This window comes from Mustelus asterias, chromosome 6 (assembly GCF_964213995.1).
Source record: "Mustelus asterias chromosome 6, sMusAst1.hap1.1, whole genome shotgun sequence".
Taxonomy (NCBI): domain Eukaryota; kingdom Metazoa; phylum Chordata; class Chondrichthyes; order Carcharhiniformes; family Triakidae; genus Mustelus; species Mustelus asterias.
Genome location: NC_135806.1, coordinates 51061479 through 51083294, shown reverse-complemented (window position 1 = coordinate 51083294; position 21816 = coordinate 51061479). Strand labels below are relative to the sequence as shown.

The 21816-nt window shown below is 43.4% G+C and overlaps 1 protein-coding gene across 1 annotated transcript in view; it reads right to left on the bottom strand.

Annotated features, from left to right (window-relative positions):
* The window catches only part of LOC144495292 (zinc finger protein GLIS3-like), a 598751-nt gene that overhangs the window by 79189 nt on the left and 497746 nt on the right, over positions 1–21816 (bottom strand). Inside the window, exon 9 of the mRNA XM_078215378.1 lies at positions 5299–5480. Coding sequence (XP_078071504.1) covers positions 5299–5480 — 182 coding nt within the window. The remainder of the gene's footprint in view (positions 1–5298; positions 5481–21816) is intronic.

Below are 21816 nucleotides of genomic sequence, written 5' to 3'. Positions count from 1 at the left end.
ATACATGTGCTTGGATAGCCAGGAAATGGTAATGCTAAACCAGAAGGCGGCCACCTGCTCTGATCCATCCCTGAGGAGAATATGAGATAAATAGGAATGTAGGGCAGCGAAACATCTGCCTTCAGGTTTTGGAATGGTCCTTTCATCAGTATCATTCTCAACTGCCTCATTAATACCATTAAAATGGCATAAATGATGTGGAAAGTCCTGCTCTGAGTCTCAGCAATGCGCCTGCCCCAGCGTGAAGGAGGGACCGGTGTGCTCTGCCAACTTTGAAGTTGATGGCATGGTTTATTGTACATGAAGGAAAAGTTGAGGCAATCTTAGCAATGAACAAAGGGCACAATGCAATAATATTTGAAACTATAACAGGCCCAAAATGATTGTTGTCACATCTGCGGATTAATATTTTTAATGCATTAATATTTAAGGGCGGCATGGTGGCACAGTGGTTAGCACTAGTGCCTTACAGCGCCAGGGACCTGGGTTCAATTCCAGCCTTGGGTGACTATCTGTGTGGTGTTTGCATGTTCTCCCTGTGTCTGCATGGGTTTCCTCCAGGTGCTCCGGTTTCCATCTAAAGATGTGCAGGTTAGGTTGATTGCCATGCTAAATTGACGCTTAGTATCGGAAGATTAGCAGGGTAAATTTGTGGGGTTACGGGTATAGGGCCTGGGTGGGATTGTTGTAGGTGCAGGTTTGATGGGCTGAATAGCCTGCTTTTGCAGTGTAGGAATTCTATGATTCTCTGATATGATATTTCTGTGTTGTTATTTTAATGGTGTTATTAATCTGCTTGGGTCAAAACCTGAAGGCAGAGGAATGTCATACAAATGTGTTATGCATTTATTCACTAATACCAGTAACAGCAATTTCTCGAATCACGTATTTTGGCTTTCACTGAGAGATTTATGTGGGTTCGATTTTCCACCTATTGACTATTAATGGGTCAAAATCTGCTACAGCTGTAAGTGAACGAGGCCAATTTTACTTAAACTGACAAGAGCCAAAGCTGCAATTTTTAAAAATATGAGAATCCATAGTAAAGTGCCAAGGCTATTGTAGTGTACACCATCACGTTTGATTGGCATGAAAGAGAAGAGGAAGTAACTCAGGAAATTATAACTTGATGATTGCAGGCTTAAATTTTATGTAGCGTGGAGAAGATTGCAATTGCCCTGCAAACAGCATGGAAATTATGTATATTGAAGCCATGTTATATAAAGGAAGTCAATGCAGAATGAAGTTCATCAGCAGAAGGGGATATTATTGACTGATAAAAGTGGAAAATGATTGAAAAGATTGGGCAAATAGAAACGTTGGAAGTCCGAGTTCATGGAAAAAGCTCAAGGGATGTACCACTAATACTACCACAGATCAGAGCACAAAGAAGAGGAAGCTAAAGAGTCATGAAAACAACTTTGGTGAAAGGAAATATGATAAATATTACCACAACAGACCAAATAATACATGGCAAATGTTGATTTTTCACGCTGATGGTTTGTGTTCTGTGAGCCCAGTATGTGGCCCAGATTTTCGTCACTTTGGAGAGGTTCTCTGGCCACTGTGGCAAACACCTGGAAATGGCTGAAATTCTACCTCCCAATCCTGAACCCAACATTTCCTATCTTTGTGTGGGGAGGACTGGAGTTGGGCCAGGGTTCATGCATGCGCCATTTACAGAGGCAGCTGACCATTTAAATCATCAGTTGCTTCCACTGAAGTGGAATTTTGTAAGACCAGGAGCATGAAACCTGGGCCAGGTAAGAGGAGGTTTGAATCTTCTGGATTCATTTGGATAGCCAGGGTACTCTTTGGAGTGGTAAGGTACCCCTTTGAATAGGGTCTTGAGACACCACTGAGAGAGGTAAGGAACTCTTTGGGAGAGGTAAGGAACCTTTTTGGACAGTTAAAATTAAGCATGATGATACACTTTTTATGCACAAACTTACTGGAATTGTCATGCTATCAAGGTACTGTTCAAGAACTGTCTAGCTGTCAAGGAACTATCCAGTTGTCAAGGAACTGTCCAGGAAGTGTCCAAGGATATTAGGTGAGTTGGCATGGAGGGTGAAAGAGCAAAAGGTTTATGTGTTGGCATCTGGGCATGGGTTGGAATAGGGTGTTATGAGGGACCATGGGACATGGGTTGGCAAAAGAGGTATCATGCCATGGGGTTGAGTAGAGGGTCATGGTTGGCATGGGGTGTTAAATGGGGAGCTTGGGTTGGCTTCGATGGGGCATAGGAACTGTGTGGTGGGGGTAAGGATGGGTGAGGGATAAGGGCTGGAGGGCTGTTTTTTGTTTTAATCTTTTATTTGTACACAGAGACAGGCGCCTTCCCCAGCCTGCCTCGACATCTGGAAGCTTCTGCACTTGTTCCACAATTGTCCACCCTCACTCCTATTTTAGCCTGTTTCCCCACCCATCCCGACTGAAAATCCAACTTCTGGGAGGACATTTTTTAAAGGCCGGGTTTGGAGAGCTAAGAAATCTCCTGACTCTGCTCACTTGACCTGGGGATGAAAACATCGGCTTGTGTGTCAGTTTTGTGCACAAAAATCTCTTTTGCATTCAGTGCTGTTCCAATGACAAACCTGCTGTCAATCAATGTGATTTCTGCCAATGCAAACCTCAGGGTGGTATGAACAAGAGTTATCTCCCACTGTATGCAGTGACCAGAGTCCCTCTCATTAGCAGCAAAACATGAGTAGGTCAGACAACGAAGGGTGAGAAAATTGACTGCACTGAAGAAGAACAGTCATTGTGGTTTATAGCACAAGAAGAGGCCATTCATGCCATCAAGTCCATGTTATCGTTAAAAGGAAGTGAAATGGATGGTAATGGCTTGGGAGGTGAAACAAGAAGGTTAAGAGGGTCAGACGGTAGTGAGCAGTAGTTTGTGGATGGAACAGCATAGAAGCTGGGAGAGACAATCTTGAGGAAAGAAAGGAGTGCTTGAGGAACAACTGAGGAAGTGGAGAGGGAACTAAATAGAATGTACACCACAGGACCTGGCCATTTGGCTCAAACTAGCCAATGCCAGCTTTTATGCTTCATTTGAGCCTTTTCCCATCCTTCCTCATTCTCTATCACTATAACCTCCTATTCTTCCCTCCCTCATATATTTATCTACTTTCCTCTTAAATATACCTGAATGATTTGCCACATGGTAGCAAGTTCCACATTCTTATCACCCTCCAGGCAAAGAGGTTTCTTTTGAATCACAATCTGAAAAAAATGCTTTGAGATCTCCTTGAGGGCTACAAAAACTAGGACTGCTCCTCCTGGCCTCAAAAGGAATCCTTGAGCCTCCCTTACCTTGAGCTCTGCCCTTTCACTCAATTGTGGCCAGCGGATTCTTGCCCTCACTACGAAGCCTGATCAATTGACAGCCACAGGCCCTCTGCTGTGGCCTTCTGCCACTGATCCCCTGCTCCCAATGTGGACCAGGTCATGGATATGGCTGAGTTCAGGAGGTTTTCCTGGGAAATTGATGTAAATCTGATCCGGCCACGTTAAGATCAGCTGGACTTCCTCTGGGATTTCCTGGATTACTCATCTGCTTTTGGGATAGCATGCCCAGTTCTTATCCCCTCTCGAAACAGTGCCCAGTGTGTTTGTAAATCAATCAATTCAGCCATTTCTTTGTATTTCTCAGAAAAAAACGGCATCAAACATTGCAACATTCTGCCTGTTTCCAGTTATCATCAGAAGTTAAAAAGCTGCCCTCATTATGTCATTACTGCTTCACTAATACTGAACTTTATTTCTGGAACCAGAAGTTCAACATTCTTAAAAGAAAACCAAGGGGGTGACGGATGGGAAATATCAACGTATTTCCGCGAGTGTTTGCGCCGTGCTTGCGTCTCCCAGGCCCGGATTTCCGGCAGCGTCTGCACAGCACCAGATATCGGCTGGGAGGCAGGGTGAGCATTTAAATAGTATTTTACATAATTTACATACTATTTAAATGCTATTAGCGGGCCCGGGATTGAATTCTCCGTGAATAGGCCCCATCCCCTGAAATTTAATGAGATTCACGTTGGTGGCCTCTGCAGTGCACAGAGTGTGGGAGGTTCTTCTCTGAACTCCCACTGAAAAAAACCAGCGTGAATTACTCAAGTTTTCCTGCGAATTCAACACAGAATTTCTTTGGGAGAATCGCCGCCCCCACAAATGTCCAAAAGCACTTGGTGGCATCTTTCTGTCTTGTGAGATGACAGTTTGCACCATGAGCGGCACAGGGGCACAATGGTTAGCACTGCTGGCTCACAGCGTCAGGGACCTGAGTTTGATTCCCGACTTGGGTCACTGTTTGTGTGTTAAATTCTCCCTCAGTGAACCCGAACAGGCGCTGGAGTTTGACGACTAGGAGATTTTCACAGTAACTTCATTGCTGTGTTAATGTAAGGCTACTTGTGACATTAATAAATACATTTAAACTTAGTAATCAACTCTGTGTTAACTCCAGAAGCATAAGTTAAGTAAGTAAAGATACAATGGATTTGTCATTCCCATGTTCCTTTTCACTGAATCTGCACAGAGATTGCAAAGTCAGTTCTCTCTGAAAGCTGTCTGATGTTTTAAGCTGCTTCCAAATCCCATTGCAACTGCCATTATTGGTCCCTCTCAACGATGAGCTCCTGAAGACAAGGCAGCAACGCCACCTATTACCCACTGAAAATATGCATGACTGTGGAAAATTCACTGGGTCAGTGCTGGCAGCCTCAGGAAGGGAAAATACCTGACTCACCAATCTGTGGATTGCACAAGGGGAATAAAACCCCAGCTACTACTTGTTCTGCATTCAAATGAACTGCTCTACTTGAGACTTTAAACAATTCACTTCAAGAAAATGTTGAATTAACCCTTGTTAAGAGCTGCTCAGTTGAACTTCAAATAATTTGGAATTTTTCTTAATGTTTATTAATCTTGCAAGAATGGGAAGGGGTGGGGGGAGTTGTATGCAAATAGATTTACCTTGCAGAGTTGAGTTTTTGCCATTCTGATTATTAAAAGAGGAACATGGGGAAGTTTAGGGCAGTAACTTCCAGCCGCGCTCGCCCCAAAACTGGAAAATTCTGCTCGAGGTCAACGGACCTTTGCATGCCCCCCCCCACCCCCACCGCCCCCGGCCATTACAATTCCCATGGCAGCCGGGCGGGCGGGCAGGATGGGACAATTCCCCCCTCTTAAGACTTTGCAATAGGATATTGCAGAACTTTGCATCTATCAACAAGGGTTTCCAGTGTGGATTTGACTGTGTTTTTGCTCTTAGCATTCCTTCGTTCCTACCTTGGACATGGATGCTGCTGGAGTGTGCTGAAGAGGCTGTGATGGGTGGGTAGGGTTTGAGGTGGGACCCTGAAAACTGCTGGATTTGGGGTGGCTGTGGTGTCCTTCTGTGCATCAGGGGTGGAGGTGCTGTAATTCTCCTGGGGCTGATGTGATGAGGAGACGGATCTGAGGCTGCAAATCTGCTGGACAAATCAGAAATGACATCAATTTGACATTTTCACTTTACACAATTATCCCTTTCATGTGAGGGGTCTAATGCCCACTTACTTTAAAAAGAACCATGGGATGTCTTTAGTGCACACAATTGTGGTAGAAGTCCAAAGATATCAAAAATAGAGCGCACAGTCCGAAGTATTTCACATTGGGTTTAGCATCTGGGAAACAATTGCAAGTCATTTTGTACTACAAGAGAATGGTTTCATTTAATAGTACTTTCTGGCATTTAAAATAGTTCATGAATTACTTACTGAGTTCCTGGCCTGCTGACATTGGTGACTATAGCCATTATTAATAGTCCCATTTGCCTTATAAAAAGGCTATGTTGGACAGCTTTCAATCTACATCTGAATTTCTCCATTTATCAGAATTTTCCACTGGAAAACTGTAAACCTACTGCTGCTAAAATGAACAGTCAATAGCATTTGACACCATATGGATGCTGTTTCAAAAATGCTCATAGATTGCTCCCCCCTGTCCCTCAACGGTTAGGAAAAAATTGTGTTTCTTATATTGGCATTAAGAATTTTCAGATTCATGTGATTAAACAATGTGGTGGAATAGTGAATTGTTTGACTTGCCCTTTAACCATCTTTGCTGTTCTGCTTGTAGAACTGCCAGTTGAATTGGAAGCGACATCGAATGAATTGCAGCCACATTGGAAGCAGATACATTGATATTTATATCAGATGTGTTCTCTCTTCCCCTATCTGCTGCCAGTCCAGAATCCCTGTATTTGTAATATGCTAACAAGTAACCCCATCTCAAAGCCTGAACAATCCTTGCAGAAGATGTGCTAGGATCTGAAAGTATCCTTAAAATTGCAAATATTTAACAGCTCATTGTAGACTTTTGAGCTTTTATAATTTAGTCTTCCTTATATTATCTCATTCCATCTTCATTTTGACCTTCTTACGCTGTTTCTCAGGATAAGACTATAAGACATAGGAGCAGAATGAGGCCACTCGGCCCATCAAGTCTGCTCCACCATTCAATCATGGCTGGTATTTTTCTCATCTCCATTCTCCTGACTTTTCTGATCAAGGATAACTTGCTTCCACTCTGGGTTGATGGGTTCCAATGAGTGATCTGCAGAACCTGCTGCAGATAGGGCAAGTGGTGCATGAAGCATTGGGCAGGTGGGTTGTTTGGAAGTTTATGTGCTCCCTCTGACAGAGAGATTTTGTCCTGTTTCAATCTGGGAGACGGTATTCCAACTATGATTAAAGTTGCTTGGAACTAAATTACTGTGGATGAGGAATTGTGCCTTGTGGGATGAGATTGATATGATCACTGTGCATTATTGTGGCTGGGGCAGAGGCAACTGCATTGCTTCTGGCCTGCGCTGTATCTCATGTGGATGCACTTGATATTGACATATAATCACAACTTTAGCAGCATTACACTCAAAGTATATTTTATTGGATGATGTGGAGTAAGTGTTAGTGCTTTATGCCTAAAAATTTAAATTCCAATCTATCATCAATTTCATTTTGAAATTTTTTATTTTTAATTACAATCTTTGCTCACTTTTATTGTTCTGCTCTCAGGCCTCTGACTTTGCACTCCATGTCTGAATTCTAAAGAGTGTTTGAAAATAAGTTATTTCTCATCCTCCTTGTACAGAAATGTTAGTCTTCTATCCAACACCCTCTGATGAGAAGCTGAGATTGAAAACTCCCCAAGTGGAGAATTGTGGACTCAAAATAAACTATTCTACGGTGCATCAAACCATTAGACTATTGGCACCACAGAGTAGAACAAAGATTTGCATAGTTGGTTTCATGAGTTTAGTCCGTTGGCTTTAAAAGTCTTGGCTGCACTGGGTTTGGGGAAATCACCACATGGTTCCTACAATCTACAAACATTTCTATTGGGGTGCAATTTGGGAAATGGTTCCATTTTTTTTCACTCAAACAATCTCCCAGAAACTATTCAGCTGTTATTTAAAGGACTACATCTCCAACTGCTGAAGCAGCATTACACTGAAAGGAGGGCGCAGGTTTGGTGTTACGCTATTCCCGGACAATGGTTGGTTGTTCTGCCGTGGCGTACCCAGATTCAGGGATTTTGAAGCCTTATTTGATAAGTGAGTGAAGAAACTCTTTAGTGTTTGTACACTTCCCAAAGAAATGGCGAAATAAATTCTGGAGAGAAGAGTTGACAGGGTAAGTGCTACCAGCTAAAACCAAGAGAACATGACACTAAACTAGGAAGAAGATGGCAGACTTCAGGAAATTTACCAAATGAATCTACCCATCAAATAACTGGTCTAAGTATGTATGCTACACAGTGTTTCCTCATAATCTGTTATTCCTAAACTGCTCGCCAGAGAAAAACAGCTTTGTAAGAAAACTTTTCTGGACTGCATCGAGCAATTTGAGAGGCATCTGCACCTCAGCTTCCAGTGATATGATCCAAAACACATTGTGATATTCTCTCATGAATCTCAAAGTACTACTACAGTGGCCATGGGCTTTGATCTACAAAAAACTCTCTTACAACAAAAACAGAAAATGCTGGAAAATCTCAGCAGATCTGACAGCATCTGTGGGGAGAAAATAGAGCCAACGTTTCGAGTCTAGATGACCCTTTGTCAGAGTCATGAAGGGTCATCTAGACTCAAAACATTGGCTCTATTCTTTCTGCACAGATGCTGTCAGACCTACTGAGATTTACCAGCGTTTTCTGTTTTTGTTTCAGGTTCCAGCATCCGTAATATTTTGCTTTTATAAAAAACTTACTTATCTGTTTTCAGCAAGTTATAGGGTTGAGTTGAAAGAACCTCGAGGCTGAGATTCACATTATTTGTTGCTCTCCCTCACCATACAGATCACTAGATATGCTGCAGGGAAGCCCAGCAGCAGCAGTATGGCCAGAGAATAGCAAACATAAGGGTGGCACGGTGGCACAGTGCTTAGCATTGCTGCCTCACATTGCCAGGGACCCGTGTTCAATTCCCAGCTTGGGCCACTGTCCGTGTGGAGATTACACATTCTCCCCGTGTCTATGTGGGTTTCCTCCGGGTGCTCCGGTTTCCTTCCACAGTCGAAAGATGTGCAGGTTAGGTGGATCGGCCATGTTAAATTGCCTCTTATTGTCGGGGGACTAGCTAGGGTAAATGCATGGGGTTATGGGGATAGGGCCTGGGTGGGATTGTGATCGGTGCAGTCTCGATGGGCCAAATGGCATCATTCTGCACTGTAGGGATTCTATGGGATTCTTATTTCTCAGGGCAAATGACATATTCAGCCTTCCTGGCAAATAACAGTAAGTGTGTCAGAAAGTGGCTTATTTAGTGATAGAGCAAACTCAAAAGCAGCACAAGGAAGTAGAGAGCTAACAGAATATCACATAAAACTTAATGAAATTTGAAAACCAATGTATTTGGAATTAATCACTGATTATGAGTTGAAGTTACACACAATACATGAGCATTGAGAGGACGCATCATGGGAAAATATACAAACATAGCTGGCACGTGACAATGACAATGTAACAAATCAGTTACATTCTATTTCACCTTTCTCTACTTACTCTCTTTCTCTCTTTACAACAATCTGAGGTCCCTATCTGCTTTAAGAAAGCGACCATCATCCCGGTACCTAAGAAAAACCAAGCAGCGTGCCCCAATGACTATCGTCTAGTGGCTCCGACTTCCATCATTATGAAGTGCTTCCAAAGGTTAGTCATGGCACGAATCAATTCCAGCCTCCTGGACTACCTGGATCCACAGTAAGAAGTCTAACAACACCAGGTTAAAGTCCAACAAGTTTATTTGGGTAGCAAATTTGCTACCAAATAAACCTGTTGGACTTTTAACCTGGTGTTGTTAGACTTCTTACTGTGTTTACCCCAGTCCAACGCCGGCATCTCCATATCATGACTACCTGGATCCACTACAGTTTGCCTACCGCCGCAACAGGTCCACAGCAGATGCCATCTCCCTGGCCCTGCACTCGACCCGGGAACTCCTAGATAACAAAGACATCTATGTCAGACTCCTACTTATTGACTACAGCTCAGCCTTCAACACTATTATTCCCACGAAACTCATCTCCAAACTCCGTGGCCTGGGCCTTGGCTCCTCCCTCTGCGACTGGATCCACAAACAGTAAGGATAGGCAACAACACCTCCTCCATGATCATCTTCAATGCCAGTGCCCCACAAGACTGTGTTCTCAGCCCCCTACTATACTCCTTATACACCTATGACTGTGTGGCCAAATTCCCCTCCAATTCGATTTTCAAGTTTGCTGACGACACCACCATAATAGGTCGGATCTTAAACAATGATGAGACAAAGTACAGGAATGAAATAGAGAATCTGGTGACAAAAATCTCTCCCTCAATGTCAACAAAATGAAGATTATCATCATCTTCAGGAAGCATAGAGGAAAACATGCCCCTGTCTACATCAATGGGGACAAAGTAGAAAGGGTTGAGAGCTTCAAGCTTTTAGGTGTCCAATAACCTGTCCTAGTCCCCCCAAGCCGGCACTATAATTAAGAAAGCCCACCAACGCCTCTACTTTCTCAGAAGACTAAGGAAATTTGGCATTTCAGCTACGACTCTCACCAACTTTACAGATGCACCATAGAAAGCATTCTTTCTGGTTGTATCACAGCTTGGTATGGCTCCTGCTCTGCCCAAAATCGCAAGAAACTACAAAAGGTCGTGAATGTAGCCCAATCCATCACGCAAACCAGCCTCCCATCCATTGACTCTTTCTACGCTTCCTGCTGCCTCGGAAAAGCAGCCAGCACAATTAAGGACCCCACGCACCCCGGTCATTCTCTCTTCCACCTTTTTCCATTGGGAAAAAGATACAAAAGTCTGAGGTCATGTATCAACCGACTCACGAACAGCTTCTTCTCTGCTGCCGTCCAACTTTTGAATGGACCTACCTTGCAGTAAGTTGATCTTTCTCTACACCCTAGCTATGACTGTAACACTACATTCTTCATTCTCTTGTTTCCTTCTCTATGAACGGCATGCTTTGCCTGTATAGCGCGCAAGAAATAATACTTTTCACTGTATGCTAATACATGTGACAATAATAAATTCAAATCAAATCAAAACTTTGTTCAGAAGTTTACTTTTGATTGTCTAGAAAAAGGAAGCAGCATTGCAAAGCATGTGCCCCGATGTTAGCTGGGTAAATAAAGAGGATGCTGTATAAGTTGCTATAATTAATTTCTTGGTACCACGTGGCTAGTTTTTAAAACTTAGGCATTAAGTTGAATGTCTCTCAAACACTGGATGCCTCAGTCTTCCTTATCGTATTATTGTTCTTGCAGTGAAATCATTTGGCCAGTGTTTGCCTGCTGATCTGGCCTTGTTTTTAGTTTGTCATCCACCTCCACAGCTAGGCCATTTTATATTGCCATGTAGTCTGATCTTGTAGCAGATAATAATGATCTTCAAACCTTGGTGGGAAGGGTTTAAACAGTCAATTACCTCATGATCTGTTGGCATTTGAAGAACTGCCTCAAGATGCAAACAGCATACCATATGAACCTTCTGGTAGGTGGTGGGGTGGCACATTGGTTAGCACTGCTGTCTCACAGTGCCAGGGACCCAGGTTCAATTACGGCCTCTGGTCACTCTCTATGGAGTTTACATGTTCTACCCGTGTCTGCATGGGTTTCCTCCGGGTGCTCCAGTTTCCTCCTACAGTCCAAAGATGAGGTTAGGTGGATTGGCCACAGTAAAAATTGCCTCTTAGTGTCCCAAGATGTGTAGGTTAAATGGATTAGTCATGGTAAATGTGTGGTGTCACAGGGATAGGGTGGGGGAGAGAGCCTGGGTAAGATACTCTGACAGAGTCGGTGCAGACTCGATGGGCTGAATGGCCTCCTTCTGCACTAAGGAATTCTATGATTTTAAATGAGTCTCACTGCATCTGTCCTTTGCTTCTTTCCAAAGGTGTCGTAGAATTTCCTTAGTCATGACTAAAGAGCATCTTTGAAGCCTGCCTTTGATGTCAAATAAATCGAATTTACCAATGATATGAATAGATCATGAAAATTACCTGGCAAGTGATGACTGACGATGATGATGACGACAATGTTGCTACTGTTACATAAACAACAACGTGTACTTAGAGAACATTTTTAATCCATCGAATTTCCCAAAGGCAATTTACTGGAGAAAGAGATCTTAATCAATTATAGAAGAGTTTAAAGAGATGACGATAGACCATAGATATGCAACCAGAGTCTTTTGACCTGACTTTCACCCTTAAATATAACCTTATGGGTTTTATACAAACAATCAAGTTTCAGAAATGACCATGAATATGGATTTAATAGATGGATTTTTAAAAGTTCTGATTCATGAGGAAGTAAAATGATAGCAAGTTACCACTAAAGCAAAAAGGGAAATAACTATGCCCTGAATAATGATTTAAACTTTGGCTGAATTGAACTTTTCTTATGACGATCTCATTTTTCGTTAGCTCACTCTGTTCTTTAGTTGCGAGAATTCAATGTCTGAATAAATAAATTACGTTGAAAAGCGAAGAAGAAGACAGGATTAGCTCAGTTTCGGAAAATACTTCAGAAATATTAAACTATAATCCTTTAAAGCCGACAGTTACACAAGTTATTTTACAATGCAGTGCTAATATCACCATAGCAACCTTTTTATATTGCTGGCTAGGGCAGCATGATGGCACAGTGGTTAACGCTGCTACCACACAGCGCCAGAGACCCGGGTTCGATTCCTGGTTTGGATCACTGTGCAAAGTCTGCATGTTTTCCCCGTGTCTGCCTGGGTTTCCTCTGGGTGCTCCAGTTTCCTCCCACAGCCCGAAAGATTTGCTGGTTAGGTGCATTGGCACCTCAGTGTAGCTGGACAGGTGCCAGAGTGTGGCAACTAGGGGATTTTCACAGTAACTTCATTGCAGTATTAATATAAGCCTACTTGTGACACTAATAAATAAAATAAGGTTTTGATGAAATGGTAGAGCAACAGTGAAGAACAGTGATTTTATGTCACAGAGAAATGGGAGGCATTGCTCAATATGCCATGTGCATGGAAAACAACAGCGCGGGTGCAGATACTAGGTATGGCATAGTGCTACCATCTTGTTTCTTGGTGTTTATAGGACTAGCAACATGTTTTGTCCTGTTATCCTGATTCTTGTGAAAGTTTTTCATTTTATACCCTTTCCCAATCAGAAACTCATTTTAGGCCACAACAGGTTAATATAAACTGTGAATCTTTCTACTTGCAAGGGCTCCTGGACCAAGAAAATCTCTATTTTTAATTCAGAGCTCACATTATTGGTTGCAAATTCACCTGGCCTTGGAGGAGGAAGACCTGCGCCTACTCCAATCAGCTTGGCTCATGTCGATCAGGCCCAAGACAGGGGTTGCAGACCATGTCTTGTCAGCTTGGATCAGGAATGTCTCAACTTGTTGAGACTCTGAATTGGACTTGATTTGATTGAATTGGAATAAAAAAAAGAGATGCTTTCCTTGCCAGGCACGAGTAACTTTCTCATGCGCATTTTTAAATGCTGAAGTTTGCAGACAATAGTTGATGGTTCCTGCTTTAGGGACCCTGGAACACATTATCTGGGTGGTTCACAGCTTTCAAAATAAAAACAAAACCACAAAAATGACATTTGGAAAGATGAGTCATTTTTTTAGCCATTTGATTACACAGGTTTGAGTAACATTGCACACATGTAACCTAACAGTTCTGAACAACATCAAGTGGTATAGTGACTGAATTCCTTTCTAAAACACCACATTCAAAAGACAAAATAAAACATTGAATGCAATAATGGTGACAGAAGGAAATACTAAAACTTTGCTCCCCTCTTTGGGAATATTGAAAATAATCAAGACATGGTGGATCAGACCAACCAGCAAACCATATCTTCGAATCCCTACAGTACAGAAGGAGGCCATTTGACTCATTAAGTCTGTACCAACCATAATCCCACCCAAGTCCTATTCCCATAACTGCACACATTTACCCTGCTAATCCCCCTGACACTAGGGTCATTTTAGCATGGCCAATCCACCTAACCCGCACATCTTTGGACTGTGGGAGGAAACCGGAGCACCCAGAGGAAACCCAGGCAGACACAGGGAGAAAGTACAAACTCCACACAGACAGTGACCTGAGACCGGAATTGAACCCCGGTCCCTGGTGCTGTGAGGCGGCAGTGCTAACCACTGTGCCGCCCTTGCTTTCCTTTAATCATTTTTGATGTTGCCACCTAGAAATTATACTATGAGTGCTTTTCCTTTTTTGGGAACCTATCTGAACCAGATTCTTCAATCTATAATCACAAATCTAAAAGTTGTTGAGTGTAGAAAACTGCAGGTTGGCTGTCCAGGAGCTGTGGTTTAATCACTTCCAGCCCAGAAATGCTAAAACTGTCCTTTAAGAATGTCTGTGCAAGCATTGCCTCGGACTTACTCTGGTGAACAGTTCAGAGCATCTGTGCACACAGAATATCCTTAGAACCATTACTGATTAGTGTGATAATTGAGTGAGAAAAAAGTTGCTGATTTCATAGAATCCCTACAGTGCAGAAGGAGGCTGTTCGGCCCATCGAGTCTGCACCGACCACAGTCCCACTCTGGCCCTACTCCCGTAATCCCACATATTTACCCTGTTAATTTCCCTGACACTAAGAGGCAATTTAGCGTGGCCAATCCACCAAACCTGCACATCTTTGCACTGTGGGAGGATACCGGAGCACCTGAAGGAAACCAGCGCAGACACTGGGAGAATGTGCAAACTCCGCACAGACAATGACCCAAGCCGGGAATCGAACCCAGGTCCCTGGTTGCTGTGAGGCAGCAGTGCTAACCACTGTGCCACCTTGCCGCTCTGTGCCCATTCAATAACCACTGAAGACTGAAATAGTTATCAGCTTAAAACCTTGGAAGATCTTTTTCTGGAGGTGAGTAAAGAGTTGACTAATTCTGAAGTTTAAGTATTAATGTCACAAGTAGTCTTACATTAACACAGCAATGAAGTTACTGTAAAAATCCCCTAGTCACCACACTCCAGTGCCTGTTCGGGTACACTGAGGGAGAATTTAGAATGGCCAATGCACCTAACCAGCATGTCTTTCGGACTGTGGGAGGAAACCCATGCAGACAAGGGGAGAACGTGCAAACTCCACACAGACAGTGACCCAAGCTGGGAATTGAACCCGGGTCTGGCACTGTGAGGCAGCAATGCTAACCACTCTGCCGCCACTTCAAGAAAGTCCACAAATCATAAGATTTTGTGGTGTGGGTAATTATTTTTTCCCGAAAAGTTCAGTTCAGTAAATTGTTTTAAAACTTGAGATCGGCTGACCTGAAGGATTCTTTTAACTATGCAAAGTCATGCACATTTAGAAAGCAAAACTTGCATAATCCTGGGAATGAACATTCTGAATACATCCCCTCAGGCAGCAATTAATATGCTACATACAAACGGATGTCCCTGTTTCTGTATTCTCTTGAATGACAGAAGAGAGGAAAACAAAATAGGATGCATTTTCAGCTTCACAGACCTCAGAATGGCATTAAATGCATTGGTCACAAGAGAAATTCATCCAGTCTTTCTTCCTGATGAGTATTAGTCATAAAATCCTTTCATTTTTGGAATTAAACACAAGCTGAGGAATTTCATTGAGGCTTCAATTAACCACAAATTATATGTTGTTAGTTATTTAAGGATGGATTTTTCTAGCTGTGTGTTGATGGTTCAATTGGTACATCAGCAAAGTGACCCAGGGTGACATTTGTAAAATAGAGTCAAAGCCCCTTCATGAATTCAAGATGGCTGCCACGTCAGTAGATCCAAAAACATGTTGGTACAAGATGTACAGTAGAATATACTTTGAAAGACACTGCATGTTTTTTACTCATTTTTTTTTCAAATTAATTAATTCTTATATTTGTTGACAGTCTGATGTCCAGGCAGGCTTTGGGTAGGGTCTACATTGGGTTCCACAGAACAGTTGTCATCGAAAGTACTATCAAGGTATTTTGATGAAAATTAACCAAAATGAAGTGTGTTTGGGATGTATCTTTTCTCTGAAGATGTTAGCCCAGCTATCTAAATTCAACTAAAAAATGAACATCCATCACCCAATCTCAAATAAACATTCCATCAATTTACTAAGTTTTTGCTGAGGTGCTAAAATGCAAACATATCCATTTAGAATTTATCTCAACAACTTCTTCCAAAGGCTATTTACATGCCAACAACTACACCTCAGCACTTTCTGAACCCAGGTTATCTTTAAAGCTGGCAATGTTCTTCAGCATCTTAACAGGAAACAATTACAGATTGTAGTGGCATATAATATAAGGGCCGATATATCTCTACTGTTACTGGGTCAATAATGGCCCACTTGTTTCCAAAGAAAGAGTTGTGGTTTGTGCCCCATTGTAGACAGCCTCATTGAGTGGAGCAGTGGCTCTGAATACTGGCTTGATATTGAGCAAGGATACCTGCTGTGAACGCCTTCCTCCCTCAACATCCCATCGTGAAGGATAGGTGCAGTTCCATAAACCTGGTTGCAGCCCATCTAAGAGAAGGTACTCCAATGAAAAAAACCATGACAAAGGCAATGGGAAACTGCATCAACCGCTCTTCCTTAGTCAGTAGGTCAAGAACCTTATGGCAGAAGCTTGAGTTAGGACTAGCCCAGGGGCAGAACACAATGGAGTGATGGACTTCACTTGTGTAATATATTCTCCCCGGCTAATTTTCCTCTATGTTTAGTGCTCAGGTGATGTAATGATACCCAGGTGGATTAAGAGGAATATCTGCATCATGCAATCAAATAAGATACAAAACAATCAAATAAGCGACAAAACAATGTCCTGCTGTGGCCATGGAATTGTTAATTCTGGAACCTGGATTCTTTCCCATGCAGCAATCAGTCCCAGGTCCGTACTAAGTGTTCTTTTTAAAGCAATAAATTTGAGGCAGCACAAAATTGCACTGTATGATATTAGAGAATGTTCAAATAATTGGGTTCATGCCTCAACTGACATAATAGACAGAGGGCATTTCATACGAACATTTTAAACATTCACATGCAATTTCACCTCAGTAGGCATTTGATGAATTTTCTGTGGGCAATGAATCAAACACTGATTTGATTTTGTCCTCATCAATATTTTGCGGAGTTCATGTGACTTGGGCCAAAAAGGATTGGAAAATTTCAAATGTGGCTTCCATCTTCAAATGAAGGCTGAACGATCAAAATATAGATCTGTAAGCCTTGCTTCTACTATTAGGAAAGTGAGTGGGGAATTACATGAGGCAGCATCTGGAACAGAATGAGCTAATTCAAGACAGTTAGCATGGCTTTAAGAGCGGGAGGTCATGCTTTGCTATTTCTTTGAGAAAATGGCAAACCTAGTAGATAGAGGACAGACAGGAATTTGGCACCGTCACACATGATAAGCTACTGCATTAAGTTCAAGTGCAGAGGATAGATGGGAATGAATTAAAATGGTCTGATAAATGTTTGGCTGATTAAGTAGCAATGCATTCCAATTCTCTTCCCAGACCCAGTGGTGCACCAAGGCAGACTTTCGTCTGTTACTATAGCTAGTAATTCCCGGAACAAGTCGTTAGTCTGTCGCCAGGGGCTTATAGCTTATGGGGCGCCACTCCACATCAAGCGTGGCTGACCAGAGGTCTCTCCCACTCTTACCGCCAGCCAATGGCAAGTTGGAAGGATCTGCAGGTTGTTACTCAACCTGTTATTATGAACATGCCTTCCTTAACCATCAAGTCCTGAAGTGGGATTTGAACCTGGAGCTTCTGGCTCAGAGGCAGGGTCCCTACCACTGTGCTACAAGTTGCAATGCATGGAGACAAATATCTAGTTAACAGCCAGTTACCAGTGGAGTGTCATATGCTTCTGTTTTTAGGCCATTGTTGTCCATATTTTTTATATATGATTGAGAGGAAGAAATTGTATCCCATTTGCCCACATTTGCTGATGATAGCAAAGTAGGAGCAGTGGTAAATAATGAATATCAATGTGCATAAATTCAAAAGGATTGTGATGAGATTGTTCAGTGGGTGAAGAAATTGTAGGTGCAGTTTAATGCATGGAAATGCATGGTTACGAGGGAAAGCTGGTTTGGATCATGTACTAAAAGCAAATTACTTGAGAAATCAGTGCCGGTGAAAAATCTTGGCGTATTCCTGGAAAGGTCACTAAAACCATCGACACAAAGTTCCCATGCTGTTAACAGTGTGTTGGAATGCATAGCAAGGAGCATAATGTATAAATCCAGAGAGATCATTTTCAAACTACAATTGGCCTTGGGGAGTTCAAATCTGGAGTACCATGGTTATATTTGGTTTCCCGATTTCAAAAAAAGGGCACTGAGCTAATAAACGAGAGTGCAAGATGTTTGATCACAGAGTTTAATTGAATGATGTATGAGGATGAATTGATCCCTGCCACGACCTGAGTTTTTTCTTCATCGAAACAAGAAGTCAGAGGAGATGAAAGAGAAGTACTTAAAATTATGTAAGGTTTGGTCAAAGGGATCCAAGTTACCTTCCTTGCTGTCCACAGAATATCAGCACAAGGTATCTTATTTACAAATTGAGGACAACAAAATAGCAAGCACAGAAGAAACTTTTTTTTTAACCCAAAAGGATGTTCAGTATATGGATAAGGAAATCTTAGTGGCCAGTATTTTCTGTGGGGCGGCAAAAATGATTGGATTGCCTCTCTACTCAGATCTTTGTCTGTCTCAATGCCGACCCACATTTCTTGCCGGCTCTTCAAGTCCGGCTTTTCCAGAAATGCGGAGCTCAGTGTCCTTCAGAGAACTCTATTGCAGCACTGGAACGTTGGAGAAGACGAGACACTATTGAACGAATGAACAAATGGGTGAGTCAATGAATGACAAGGGTGGTAGGATGCGTTGGTGGATGAGTTCAGTGGTAAGTGGTTAGGGTGGGTGAGATAGGTGGGTAAGTGGTTAGGATGGGTGAGATAGGTGGGTAAATGGCTCGGGTGGGTGAGACAGGAAGGTAAGTGGGTCGGGTGGGTAAGATAACTGGGTAGTGGGTAGGGTGGTGAATGGGTAAGTTTGTAGGTGGCTAAGGTGGTAGGTTGATAAGGTGGCAGATGGAAGAGAGTAGATGGCTGAGGTGGGTTGCGGAGGTTGCGCCAGGTCAAGGATTAACCAGGTTGGGTTGGGAAGGTAAGAGCATGCCCCCCCTTCATGATCCACCCCTACACGACCCCCACCTCTGTACGAGCGCCCCTGCATGACCACATCTGCACAGCCCCACGGCATAACTCCCATTCAGGCTCTCGCGTCATAGCCCCCACTCAGGCCCCAGGCACAGAGTGTCAGCTGGATACTACCAGGCGGGAACTGCCTGATGGGTACTGTCCGGCCATGCCCCTGACCACGCAGGGGATTTAATGGCCTCCGAGATCCCAAGCTTGGCATCACGCCTGGTCTCTGTGGAGACCAGTAGTGATTCTCATTGTTTTCGCGCCATGCCCGAAGGTTTGGTCCTGGGCTCAGACCCAATTTTTAGGCCTGTGTGCTATTTTCTGGGATTGGTGCGATCTGTGCCAGACACGGTGAGGTCGGAAAACCACCCCACATGTTACAATGTTGCTATAATCAGGGCTCCAGGCCATTATATGCTCTAAAGGCATACGATCTAACATTCCCAGCAGTGTGAAGCCCTGCGTTGGCTTTACCATCTCTTCCCAAATGTGCTGTAATTGTTTACTGGAAACAAGACTTGAAGGTTTTGTTGGCCAGTTGCTGTAATGACCCATGTTTCACTGGATGATTGCTGCATAGCCCAAACATCAAATAAACCAAACCTTTTTACGTGTTTGTACAAATACCTAAAATATTTCCGAATAATATGAAGAATCAGTATCATAAAGAAACCACGGCTAACTGTGAACCTATAAAACATTAACACAAACAGATGGTCTCACAAATGGGAAAGAAAAACAAAAATCAGATGCATTCATTCCTAAAGTTCCCCATTTGATCAGAGATCATTGTTTGCCGTGCCTTCAAGGATTGTGTTGAAGAAAGGCCAATGGCTCCATGCAGGACAAAGAACAAAGAAAATTACAGCACAGGAACAGGCCCTTCGGCCCTGCAAGCCTGCACCGATCATGCTGCCCGACTTAACTAAAACCCCCTACCCTTCCGGGAAGCAAAGAGGAAGGAATGAAAATTTGAAGTTGAACCACAGTGAACAGCTTTTGCAGACTTCCTCGCAGCTGGTTCAGGAGTAGTAATAGTAGAAGTCTCACAGCACCAGGTTAAAATCCAACGGGTTTATTTGGAATCACGAGCTTTCGGAGCACTGCTCCTTCATCAGGTGAGAAGGATGAAGGAGCCTGGTGAAGGAGCAGCGCTGCAAAGCTCGTGATGCCAAATAAAACTGTTGGACTTTAACCTGGTGTTGTGAGACTTCTTACTGTGCCCAGCCCAGTCCAACGCCGGCATCTCCACATCGGTAGCAGTAATGACAGACAAAATGCAAATTTTAACAGGAACAGAATCTCACCTTGCTTCAAACTGTAACATCTCACTTTACATGAAATGTTGAATAGACAAATATATTATGAACACTGTTACCTGCAAAGTAATGAGGATGTATGTTGGCCACGGGAGGGATCGATGGAAATCCTTGATAATGAAGCATTAAGAGATTCGGACATCAGATGTAAATTCAAATAGTCTTTCGAAGAAAAATTGGACAAGGCCCGAAAACAGGAATGGGAATTGCGATGCCAGTTCATTGCAATGTAGGCAGCATGCAAATCTCATGCTGCTGGCTAATATAAATGGCAGTAGCAGTTCTGTCCAGAGTTAAACATGCTGCTGAGTGGCAGCACATCTCAGCAAAATGCCCAGGATTGTGCAAAGCTAGCACCACTTAAAGTGAGCCCACACTTCTTAAATGGGAGGTACATTCTGACTGTAGCTGGTGTTGGTTGTGGCTGGAGAAGAATGTCTGATCTGCAAGGTGTGTGAGTGCGGTGCAACAGACAGAGAGCTTGCTCCAAAGTTCTGTGACGCAGCATTAAAGACCTTGATATAGTAGGTGGACAGGAGGGGAGAAGGCCTCTATCCACAGGGCTGGGAGGGAGGGGGTAGGGGATAGGGGTGGCAGGAGGCCCTCCAGACAAACCCTTGGGAGTACGAGCAAATAGCTCTCACAATTAATGCCAACAGAGTAGCCCCAGAAGTCTGGATGCAGTGTTGCAAGGAGTTCAATGCTCTCACATGAGAAGTTGTCAGTGACTTTATAAAATTTATTTGTTTACTTGTGTCGCTGGCTCAGTCAATGTGGTGCGTTTCCTGCCGCGAAGGCCAGCAGGGAAACATGCCATATCTTCCGGCCCTCACCTCGCTCATTATGCACTGAGGGTTTGCGCCATATTCCGTGGTGGGGCAGACCTGATGGCATGTAGTTTGCTGTTGTGTATGGGTGCCACATTAAAAAGGTGCCCAACATCAGTGACCCACCATGGAAGAAAGAGACAAACCTCCTGAAAATGAAGTTGGATCTCCAGGAGCCTTCTGAGGCCAGAAGATGAACCTCCTGAAAAAGTAGATGAATCTCCAGGAACATTCGGTAGCTGGAATATGGACCTCCTCCAGGACATTGAATCTGGAAGATCCATCTGTAGATGCTTCCTCCCTATCCACTGCTGTACTTTCCCCAGGTCCAGGGTTGCTGGTGGCCTCCATTCCAGAGCTCCTGGGGGCAGCCCCAGACGTTGCTCAGGTGAGTCCCAACATCTGCATGTCTGTTGTTGCAGGTGTGTTTTGGACTGTTATGTTTTCCCACTGCCAGTGTGGAGAATCAGGCATGGGTGGTCGGGCCTTCTGCAACCTATTAATGGGATGCAAATCGGTTTCACACCTGTCTCCACGGGTTTCCAGATCCTGTGGCGGGCAAGGATCTCTTGGTACTCCCAATTCAAGGACTCTGTGGAAACTGCTCAGGAGGTGTGAACTTCCGGTGGGTAATTCCCCAGTTCCCTGAAAAAGTCTCCAACTCTGAGTTAGAGCCGGGGACTTCTCACAGTTCCACTTACTTACCTGGATAGTTACCCAGGAAATGTTAGACAGGGAGAACCTTGTCTTGGGTAAATGCACAACTGATCCCCAATCACTCACACAAACCCTCCAAACTACCCCTGAACCCCCGATTACACCCCTGATTCCCTGACCTGACATGTCTAGACCTCACCTCCTAATTCCAGCGCTCTGGAGCCCCTGATCCAAGCTGACTAGC